Source organism: Dryobates pubescens, chromosome 9 (assembly GCF_014839835.1).
Source record: "Dryobates pubescens isolate bDryPub1 chromosome 9, bDryPub1.pri, whole genome shotgun sequence".
Taxonomy (NCBI): Eukaryota; Metazoa; Chordata; class Aves; order Piciformes; family Picidae; genus Dryobates; species Dryobates pubescens.
In genome coordinates, this window is record NC_071620.1 from 38,375,930 (window position 1) to 38,387,820 (window position 11,891).

The following is an 11,891-nucleotide window of genomic DNA, read 5'->3' on the forward strand; positions in this document are numbered from 1 at the left end:
TTCCAGTCCCTGAAATTCTGTGATTCTGTGATCTGAGCCATAGGCAAGTGGACAGAAGCCTTTCAGTGCATCTGAGATACAGCTAGTTTGTTGCATCCTTATTTACTAATGAAGTATGGCTGACATAGGCAATATCAGAAACTTCCTCATCAGGAGGCATTGGTATGGGGGTTCCCCCAGAACATGCTCATGTAACACTGCAGCAGGATATTTTATCTCAAAAAAACCCTTCATGGATTTATGATGGTAGTGCTAAAAAACTAACTCTATTCTAGTTAAAGACTTCTCTGTTAATGGGTCAACTGTTTGCAACATTACTAAAGTGTCATTAACTTAGAAACTAGTTTTAACCAGTTATAGCAATTACTTTCATGTAATTTAGAATTTACATAGTTTAATGAAAAGAAGATTAGTTTAATGGGGGGAAAAATAGCTCTGTGTGCTCCCTTCTGGTTCCTTTTACTGGCTCCAGCCTGCTTTCCAGAAGCAACTTGCTGCCCGACAGAGAGGCCTGTGGGCTTGGGAGCCTGCCACCAAAATGCTGAGTATTCCCTGAGCAGCTTACAGTCACCTAGGGATCTGAAAGGGGATCAAACAGCTTCCTACCTAGCCTCCTACCTACCTATTTGTCAGGATAGGACCACTCAGCTCAGGTATCTACTGATGCCAGCTTTGCCTCTAAATCAGCTTCACTTGGCATAGAAGCTCCCTGTATCAGGAATGGGCAGACGCTGATTGTAAGATGCTTTTGTTCTCCAGTAAATTACTTGTGTTAGGTTCCTGTGTTGCAAAACTGAAACTCTCTTAATATAAAATATTTTTTCTGAGCAGGGTGGGATTACAAATGCCAGATGTCCAAATCTTGTATTTTAACTGTTCTGTAATTCACTGAAATTTAGCTGAATGACAGAAAGGCAAGGGCAAGAAATCATCTTAATTCATTTATGTGGATTTTAGTTAGCTCTGTAACATCTGTGGCCATAAATAAAGGTCAGTGATCTGGGTCTTTTTTTTATCTTTTTTTCCTTTGCAGCCTTTTCCTCATTGTTCTTGTGATTTCAGACATCATGGCTTTGGTAAGTTGTTTCACATTCTCTTCAAGTAAGATCAAGAAGCGGAGAGTTCTCCTAATTTCATCTAGAGATATCTGAATTTGTTTCAGACTTCAAAGTCTTTGTAACTAGGGCAGTGAATTGGATTGAAATCCCAACATAATTTAGAGATAAAACTCCTCCAGTCACCACTTTTTGCATTTCATTAAATTAATGTTTCTGCAGAACCAATATCCTCATATTAATAAACAAAAATGAAGTAATAAGTTATCATTCAGATTTTTTCATGTGCTTTCTAAATAAGAATATAAATGGTAGCTGTGTGCAGGGTTTAGTTAATTTTTAAGGAATTTTGAACCTTTTAGTCACCCCACTTTCCTGTGAAAAAAAGGCCAAGGAGAAATGACTCTGCTGGTGTTGACAGAATCCAGGAAATCAGCAATATCCAAAAAGGCACTTTGGAGCTGTTAGGAAATGTTATATTCAGAAAGCTTGCATCCACAAACCAAGCTGGCTAAAAAACCCAAATTCAGTTCAAAGCAAGCAATACCCCAACATAATGGTTACAGTATGTTTTTATTGCCCACTCAGACTGTCTGCAACCTAGCAAGCACTGCCACTGGGCATTACAAGGTAAACATTCAAAGCAGTAAGTAGAGCTGGTGTTCTCACTTGATACATGCTGGTTTAGTTTTGTCCTTTTGGAGTAAGAATTCCTGACTTGATTTCCTTGCACACTAGAACCATAGAATGGTAGGAGTTGGAAGAAAGCTCTGAAGATCAAATCCAAACCCATCGGGCTGACCAGAGCAGGTCTCACTGGAATGCATTCAGGCAAACCTTTAAAGTCTGTAGTGAGTCCACAGCCTGTTCTAGTGCTCTGTTACCTCACAGTAAAGAAATTTTCCTTCCTGTTGAGGTAGAACTTTCTGTCTTCCTGTTTGTATCCATTGCCCCTTGTCCTATCACAGGGCACACTGAAAAGAGACTAGCACCTTCTGTGATTTGTGGATCTCACCTGATAGGAAAAACCCAAATAATGACTAACTCATCTGTAGAATGAGAAATGGAGATGGTAGAGTTTTGTGTAGTTTCAAATAAATCTTTGAGTGATCCGATTTTTTTTTACTCTCCTATTTCACTTTGGCTAGTTTAAAACAATTAGCAATTATGTACCTGGTGTACAAAACAAAGTATTACCAAAGAGGTTTGATATTCTGGAGCTGTGTGTGTATCCAGAAATAAGAAAGTTGGCAGGGAAAAAAATAATACCAAACCCAACTGATTTGTTGTCTTGAATCAATATGACCACCAGCTAGAATCTGTGGGATTCAGTGATGAACAAGCACTGTCTTTGCCCAGCATTATTTCAGTTTTACAGGTGGGGAATTGCCAGAGTTACCCAAATAAATCTATGGTGGAATTCCATGAAAACCACATGCAGCCTTCTCTTTGGTACTAGGCATTGTTTGGCATCCCCAGAGGGGTTGTGGAGTCTCTTTCTCTGGAAGCTTTCAAGACCCATCTGGATGTGTTCCTGTGTGACCTGCACTGGATTCTGTGGTCTTGCTCTGGCATGGGGGTTGGACTTGATGATCTTTGTAGGCCCCTTCCAACCCCTAACATCCTGTGATCCTGTTATTTCAAACAATAAGGTGGCTTGGCTTTTCCTACTGCAAAAGTTCATTGATGGGAATCTGCTTGTTGCAAGCCCAGCCTGACAGAACTTAGTCCACCTTCAGCTGTTGGTGTTTGATACCATTTAAAATCTGTTCCAGGCTCCTAAACTGGTCCAAATAAACATTCCCGGAAAGGTCTTACCCATGTCCTACTTGAGGAATTGGAAACTTGGAGTAAACAGCCTGAAAACATGGGGTTTTAATTTTGCATTTCAAATTGTGCAATGTGGTTGTACTAATCAAAGTGGTTTTTATTTCCTAGCATTTTTTCTTTCTGGTTAAGGATTATGGGAGCTGGCTGGATATTGGAACAAGGTACAGTATTTCTTTTGGGGTTTTTTTGCCTCCATTGCATTTTAAAAGGCTCATAGGTGACTATCATAGAATCACAGAATTGTTAGGGTTGGAAGGGACCTCAAGGATCATCTAGTTCCAACCCTCCTGCCGTGGGCAGGGACACCTCACACTACATCAGGTTGCTCAGAACCACATCCAGCCTGGCCTTAAAATCCTCCAGGGATGAGGCTTCTACCTCCTCCCTGGGCAACCTGTTGCAGTGTCTCACCACCCTCATGGGGAAGAACTTCTTCCTAGCATTCAATCTGAATCTACCCATTTCTACTTTTTTCCCATTCCCCCTAGGCCTATCACTCCCTGACACCCTAAAAAGTCCCTCCCCAGCTTTCTTGTAGGCCCCCTTCCAATACTGGAAGGCCACAAGAAGGTCTCCTCAGAGCCTTCTCTTCTCCGGACTGAATGGCCCCAACTCCCTCAGTCTGTCCTCGTAGGAGAGGAACTCCAACCCTCTGATCATCCTTGTGGCCCTTCTCTGGACACATTCCAGCACATCCAGATCGTTCCTGTAATAGGGGCTATAGAACTGGACACAGTACTCCAGGTGGGGTCTCATCAGAGAAGAGTAGAGGGGGAGAATCACCTCCCTTGACCTGCTGGCTATGCTTCTCATCATTTATCATCTCAGAACTCTATTCTATTCTATTCTATTCTATTTATGATGGGGTCACAGCACTGGGGGATAAGGGAAGAGCATCTAAAATCATCTTTGTGGACTTGTGCAAAGTGTTCGACACTGTCCTGTACAACATCCTGGTCTCTAAATAGGAAAGACAGAAAGATTTGATGGCTGGGCCGCTCGGTGGATGAGGAATTGGCTAGATGGCTGCTCAGCATCACAATCAATGGCTCAATGTCTGAATGGAGACCTGTGACGAGTGGAGTCCTTCAGGGATCAATACTGCGATCAGTGCTGTTTAAGATCTTCATGTGTGACATGGACAGTGGGATTGAGGGCACCCTCAGGAGATTTGCTGATGACACCACACTGTGTGGCATGGTTGACGTGCTGGAGGGAAGGGATACCATCTAGAGGGACCTTTACAGCCTGGAGAGGTGGGCCCATACCATCCTTCTGAAGTTCAGCAAGGCAAAGTACAAGGTCCTGCAATCCCAAGCACAGTTACAGGCTGGGTGATGAGTGCATTGAGAGCAGCCCTGCAGAGAAGGACCTTGGGGATGCTTTTTGATGAGGTGCTTGACATGAGACAGCAATGTGCACTTGCAGCCCGGAAGGCAAATTGCATCCTGGGCTGCATCAAAAGGTGCATGGCCAGCAGGTCCAGGAAAGTGATTCTGCCTCTCTATTCTGCTCTTGTGAGACCCCACCTGGAGTACTGTGTCCAGCCCTGGAGTCTTCAGCACAAGAAGGACATGGATCTATTGGAGAGGATCCAGAGGAGGCCCACAAAGGTGATTGGAAGGCTGGAGCACTTCTCATACAAGGACAAGCTGAGGGAGTTGGCTTTGTACACACATGCACACACATTCTAGCTTTTTTTTGTTTTGGAGGTTCAAATTCTTGCTTGCAGCTGCCTTTTGAAGTTTCCTAATGGGAGGAGATACTGTTAGATCAAATAGTGCTTTAACATCACACTTCCTTGCTATGATGGGTCTAGCATAAATCAGATGGCCTCATCCTTTGGCTTGAATTTCTATGCAGATTAAGAAAGGATATTGAAGACCTCAGAAAAGTTATGTTCTCTTGGAAAGAAACTTTCTAACTGGGTGTTGGCAGTCAAAAATTGCTAATGCTGAGCAACTTGATCTAGTTGAAGATGTCCCTTCTAACTGCAAAGAGTTTGAACTAGATGACCTTTAAAGGCCCCTTCCAATCTAAACCATTTTGTGATCCTAGGTAAAATATGAATTGCTACAAGTACTCAAATAGCCTCTCTGATACATGGTCTCTATAACAGATTTACAGTGGTAATAAATTTTTGGATCCATTTCAGCTGGAAGTTTGCCTTACCCTGAAGAGTTTAGGGGAACTCATTATGCACAACCATAATTCTGCCTCTCCACGTGTGTGTTTTGAGCACTGAAGAAAGCACTGAAAATGTCTTTTCAAAAGAGCAATTTGTGATTAATTTTTCATGTGGTAATGCATAATGCTCAGGCAGCTCTAAATTTGTCGTCACTTCTGAGTGCTTGACTTTGCCACCTACATCATTGTAGTCTCTTTATACGTGTTTTATAATGTATGTGTGTATATACACAGAAGATAACATTTGCTAGGTTGCATAAGGAAAGAGATGAAACCATAGACACAGAGACAAAGGGCTCCTACTTTTACCTAACATGAGCAATATCTTGGCACCTGAACCTTCTCCTCGGAGCTGATTTCTCATGTGTGATCCACAAGCTTGGCAAAATCAGCAGGCAGCAGATCATCTTTTTTTTTTAGTTGTTGTTCATTTCTGAAAGGGAAGATGAGCTTCATGGGGTTTTGGGTAATTCCCAAAACCAGTGGGAGTGAGTTACTACCATGGCTCTTTCCTGTCCTCCTGTTGCAATTGCAGTGACAGCTCTGTGGCATTCCCATTGCAGTGTTGTCTGTTGTTGCTTTGACAGCACCCTGTGAAAATATTGCATCTCAGTTGATGTTTTACATGTTGCCAAAATTTTCTGGAGAAGTCTGAGTCAGTGAAGGAAATGATTGTTCTTTTCTTCCCCAACTGTTTATATCTCAGCAAAACCTGTGTACCCTTAGGGGCAGCTGCTCTCTCTCTCTCTCTCTCTTTATTTTTGTTTTTCTTTAATTCTTTGTGGATTTTGTGACTCTGCTAGGAAGTGTATCTGTGCACACACAATTATTTGGGCTCATTTTGTATTACCAGTTACCACATCATTTCAGTCACAGGGGGAAAATAAGCAATTTATTTGCCCCGTAAAGCTTCATGCCTCTGAAGTCTGTCATAATCCAGTGGTAAGTGTGCCACATTTGCAAAACCTCTGTGTGTTTTCATACTTAGTCTTTTTTTAATGGAGATAGCTTGCTATGGCTTTTCTAATGGCCATGCTTCAAAACTTTTGTATATCCTCTCTAAGACTGTGCAAGGTCAGTAGAAACCCTCATTAGTCAATGCTTCATACTTCAATACTTCAAAAGAAGTTTTATTCTGACTTGTTCTTCTATTTTTTAATAGCAGACAGCTGTTTGGTTTTTGTCACTGAAATAATTCTTCTCTGTCTTAAAAGCAATGTTTATCTACCTCTATAGATCTCTCTACATCTGTAGGTCACTATAGATGAAGAGATCCAACCTTTAAAGCCTACTGTATCTATACTGTGTATGCACATAGTCGAGGTAAACTCTAAAGCCTTTTATGTGACAGTATTACGTATTTTTACACAGACACATAACTATACCATTCCCTTACTGTTTCTATAACAATTGCTGGCAGATAAAGATACAGTCTCAACTGTTTTTCTGCAGTTAAAAGGTTCAGAAGCTAAAGCACAAAAGACTTTTTTCAAGTTTTAGGATAACAGAACCAATTTGGTTGTTTGGGATGCTGGGGCTTCTAGGCCTCACTATTAAAACAATGGTCTTTAACTAGAAGGGAAACAGTGCTTATTAATAATTTCTAAAACAGGAGTTAGGAGACATGTGCTTTGTGATTTATTTTGTAAGAAACAGAGAAGAGAGGGTATGGGATCCTGCCTGGCAGTTACTTAAATTTTGGAATCTAGATCCGAGCGTATGCTTGGGAACAATCTCACAGATCAAAGTAGCATGTCATGTAGAAATAAGGTCCTTGGACTCTTCTGGAGAGTCCTCATCCAAGTCCTTGCATGAGTTGTTTGAATTTTACTTGTTTTGGTTTTAGTTTTGTAATTGCTATGGTAACTTACTCCATCTTCCTGTCTTCCCAGCTTCTAATCATGTCTGCCATCTTAGGATTTAGCCTGTCTTGGGAGAGAGCCACATTTTGGAGCAAGATTGATTTCCCCCTACTGCCCTCCCTCTTTTTTATTTTTTTGCTGATCTTTGTTTCTTCTTGTCTTTGATTAGTATTTCTCACCTATGTACACTGCCACTAACAAAGCCAAGAGATGGTAGTGCCTTTTATGTTCTCCTTTTGGTTCCTTGCCACTGAAATGGGTGTCTTCCCTCCTGATAAAAAGACTTCCTAGCACCAGCTTTGCCTCTTGACTGCACATAAGGCACTTACTGAACAGTGCTGCCTTACCTTCATTCCTGATCCCCTACACCAACCATTAACCATCTCTACCATTAACTGTCTTTGCCCATCTCATCCTTGATAAGCATTGCCCCACTGTAACTACTCTGCTGTTCTTTTGTATTATTGTTGTGGCATATACTTGTAAGAGTCTTGCTTTGTTTGTTTAATTACACCATTACTCCAGCCTGAGAACTATTCTACTAAGCAGAGTTGCCTGCAGGCACTGCAGTAACAGTTGCTGATATCTCCAGAGATGTCAGCTGTAATTATGTGACGAGTAGACTGAGATTGGTTTTAATTGTGCTCTATGATGTAGTGTATAAATGTATTTATTTACTCAGAAACAGCTAATATTTTAATAACTGAGCATAACTACTCAGCCTTTGGTAGTATATCAAGGGAGAAATGGAGAACCGAATCCCTTGACAGGTAGCTAAGCAGGGTTTATGGAGACTTTTCCTTCAACAAAGCCCCTGTATATCCCCCTCCCCCTCCCCAGCTGATTGGCACCTACAGATGGAAAAAATTCCTTTGGAACAGCAGCTCTGCCTGTGTAAGGACCAGGCTGATGGCAGCAAGTTGCAAATCCCCTGGTGACAGCAAGTTGCAAATCCCCTGGTGACTGTCAGGGTGTCTGTAGGAATAAAGGCAGGGTCTTCATTAGGCTTCTTGTTTTCAGATTTCTCATTCAAGTTTTCTTTGAAAGCTAGAAGGAAAGTGGTGTTGATACTTAAATGAAAAACAGCAGAAATCTCTGAGTTGTGTTACTAGCAAGGAATCATGCAATCAACCAGGTTGGAAAAGACCTCAGAGATCATCAAGTCCAACCTATTACCTAATACCTAACACCTCATGACAACTAAACTGTGGCTCCAAGTGCCACATCCAGTCTTTTTATGGTCACCTCCAGGGACGGGGACTCCACCACCTCCCTGGGCAGCACATTCCAATGGCCAATCTCTCCTGTGAAGAACTTTCTCCTCACCTCGAGCCTAATGTCTGCCTAATGGCAAGTTCTCTCTAGATTTTGTGTTATTAGTTCACAGCAAACAGGAAGTTTTCAAGTGTTTTCTATGGGTCTCATGGTTTTATTTTGTCATAGACTTTAGGTTTTGCACAGTAGTAGAATAGAATAGAATTAACCAGGTTGGAAACTGCTCTAATAGTTGCCTTCTAGGAGCAGTGTATAAAGGATGACATACTAGGCCAATAATTAGGTCTAGTCTACAAAAAAGAAAATTCAGAGAGTTGTTTGTCAGGGGGTTTTCACTCTGCAAATTTGCATTTTTCTCTCACTTTTTTATCTGTCTCCTCCTTGCAGCATTAGCCATTATGTGCTGGTGATGTCGTTGACCATATTTATGATGCTGATGAATGGACTAGCCCAGCTGCTGACTACCCAGAGACTTGAACTTCCCAGAAGGACTAAGCACCATCCCATGTGATGATAAAGCAATAAGTGTGCCTGCTTTGTTTTGCTCCTCAGGCTTCCTCAGAACCAACCTCCACCTCAAGAATGTAAATGTATAAAAACCAGCCAAAATCCCATCCAGGGATCAGAGTGCTCTGCTGATACAGATGAAATGCCGTCCTGTGAACTGAAATTTGCCCTTGGAGATTGCCATTTAGACATCAACTGGGCTAAAAAAGCCTCAGCTTTATTCCCTCAGTGGATGTATTTCTTGAAAATAAAAGCAGCGATGAAATTATTTTTGCAAAGAAAGAGGCAGCTCTCTTGTCTGGCGGTGGTGTTACAACTTGTCTGCCAGCTCTTTGTCTCACATGTGCTCACTCTTGTTAGGACTCTGCAAAGTCCTAGCTTCATTTCATGTCTGACATAAGCATTTTGCAGACTGAAGCATAAATGAAATCAGTCTGGGCAAATCACCGATGAGTCTGAGGTTTTGTGGCACATGCATTTGGATATTTCTGAAACTAGCTGTGGAAGTGTGTCGATGTGCCTGTGAGGAGATGTTCAGACAGGTTAAGACTGGCGTGCTGCGAGGCTATTGCTGTAAGCCAACAACTTTTAGCTAACCTCACTGTGAACTGCTGCTGCTGACTGTGCTTTCCTGCTGCCTCCAGTGCCTGGGCAGGCTAAGCAAGTATGCCAGCGCAAGTAATTAATCCAAATGCAAAGGAACCTCATGAAAGAACTATAAAATACTCAAATTCCCTGGTCCAGCTTGTGCCAGGGCAGGCAGGAAGGTTATGGCTGATTGTTTCAGTGGCAGCCCAGAGTTAGATCAGCATAAGGAGGTCATGAAATTGCATCTGGAGATGGTGGTTTGCATAGAGAGATGGCACACAGAGACTCGTCTCCTGTATTTCCTTGTTTTCTTTTCCACTTGTGTTCTGCTCCTGCTTACAAGCATCAGCCCTAGTAATGGCCACGCCGTGAATCAAGTGCTGACACAGTCTCCCGATTGTACGCTGATGTCATGAGTGCAAAGAGCCAGAGTGCTTGGAGGCTTTGCTGTTGTGGATGCTTCTGAGACCCAGGAATTGTAAATCCAGTGGATGAGGCTTTGAGATAGACTTGTGATTTTGCAGCCCTTACACAACAGCAAGCATCAGCTTCTCTACCACTAGCCCACAGTTAAGTAGTACAAACTACAACACTGGCCTACAGCTCAATGCTTCACTGTTCCCTGAAGTCATTTGTTGTGAGAATTGCACCAAAATTGTGTCTTTTGAAGCAAAAAATTTATCTCCAGCTCAGCAGAAGGCTGGTACAGAGCTAAACCTCTTGTCTTTGAAACAGCTTTTTTTGTCTACACCATCACTAGGAAGACCTTTGAAACAGATTCCTTTGCACAGAGATGGAAGTGAGTGAAAGAAAAGATTTTCTGCTCCCTGCCCTGTTGTATGGTGGCACCACTGAAAATTGTGCTCTGTGGTATCCCTGAGTCACACTCCCAACTTGCAGCTACGCCTTCCTATCTGGGAGCTGATACATGTGGTATGGGATGCTGGCAGCCAAGGCTAGACATTTGTCATGAGGGCTGCTCCAGCCATCTGGCATTTGTCTGTTTAGCACTCTGGAAACTACTCATTCCTCCACAGGAAGTTTGGCTGGGAGAAACCAGTCACAAACCTCCATCTGCTTGTTGAGTGCTAGAAAAATACCAGCCGTGGGCCTGCAGTCATCCATGCAGCTTTGGAGTGCCTCTTGAGAGTGGCCGAGTGTTGGAGAGGGAGAAATTTTTCCACTAGGTAGTGGTCCAGTGGCCCTACTGGGTGTATTGTTAGTACAGATGGCCTCATGCGCAGAAGATTCTCTGACACTTCGCAGCTGGAGCTGAGGGGTGTGCCCCACCCTTACACCAACATCGGATGGCAGCAGTGAGCACGCCGGTCAGAGCTGGTGTGGTAGTTTTAGGCTGTGCCTAGAAAATTTTCCATGGATCTTGAACAGGAAAGGATAGAAGGTAAATAAATTACCATTGGATGTAAAATGAAAATAATAACGTCTAAATGATCCCATTGAACAGATACCTAACATCAAAGTTAGTTTGGTAAACTAACTTTCTCTCTTTTCAGCTTCCTGGTTCTGGCAGCTAGTAACTTGTGCTTCTGCTGGCTTTGCTGACCTTGAATGAGTTCTTCTTGTGGTTAAGTAACTAACAGCAACTCTCTGCTCTTCCTCTTGTCTGGTGTACAGGGGGAGGTGTCCTGGACGAGGCATTAACAAGACAGCTAAATGTGTTTTGAGCCCGTGCCCCTCTCTCCTCCCTCTCTGTTGGAGGGTCCGGATTGAGGTCGAGGAGCCTCATAGGCAGGCGCCGTGAAGGCTGCCCGGAGGGGAGCGGAAGCTGCGCCCGACCCCCGAGCCTCACGTTTCGGAGGGGCGGCTGCGCGTGCCAGGCGCCATGAGGGCAGGCGCGAGCAGCTTGCTCGCCTCCTCACCGCTGTGCGCCGCTTGGCGGGATGTGGAGGGCTGATGTGCCTTGGGCCCCGCCGCTTTCCGAAAGGCAATGTAGAGGGCAAGCCCTCCCATACTTTTTGGCTCGTTAGGCCCGCAGCTTGCGTGCTGGTTACTCTCTTATCTCTCCCCCGTGTGTTAATGGGATTCAAGGCGGCGACAAGCACCCTACTTGCTCTTCCTTCAGGCCAGTTAGCTTCTTTTGTTATAGCGGTGTGGTGCTCCAGTTGGGCCTCCACCACAGCAGTGTGCTCCCTCATTTCCTCTACATTTGTGGATACGGCCCTTTGGACTACAACTACGAACTCAAACACCTCTTCGTTCAGCAGAGGTTTTGGTAGCTACCAGCTCGGCGGTTCGTGAGTAAGCACGCTGTTTTACCTGATTATTTCCGAGGTTTATAGCTTGTTACCTCTTAGTGAGCTCCGTTGTGAACTCCACGGTGGTTCCTCTACGCCTCCCGAGGCAGCACTGCTGTTTGGTTTCGTGCACACAGGGACACTCCACTTTGTTCCTCCGTATTCCAAGTTGTGATTGTTCTAGACTGTTACTCTACTGTTTATTAGCCTTCTACCGTGTGTAATCACCCTGTCATCGACCGGGCAAACGAACCTCGATAAAATTGGCTTAGGAAAACAATTTTTGATGTTTAATAAACAATATTCATATTTTATCTCATTTCTGGCCAATA

At 43.4% G+C, this 11,891-nt stretch overlaps 1 protein-coding gene across 1 annotated transcript in view; it reads left to right on the forward strand.

The window, feature by feature from the left end:
• The window catches only part of PIGN (phosphatidylinositol glycan anchor biosynthesis class N), a 100,697-nt gene extending 90,082 nt beyond the window's left edge, over positions 1 to 10,615 (forward strand). Inside the window, exons 26-28 of the mRNA XM_009900824.2 lie at positions 1,034 to 1,076; positions 2,994 to 3,046; positions 8,597 to 10,615. Of these exons, the coding sequence (XP_009899126.2) occupies positions 1,034 to 1,076; positions 2,994 to 3,046; positions 8,597 to 8,720 (220 nt within the window). The 3' untranslated portion in view covers positions 8,721 to 10,615. The remainder of the gene's footprint in view (positions 1 to 1,033; positions 1,077 to 2,993; positions 3,047 to 8,596) is intronic.
• Positions 10,616 to 11,891: the final 1,276 nt, after the last annotated feature.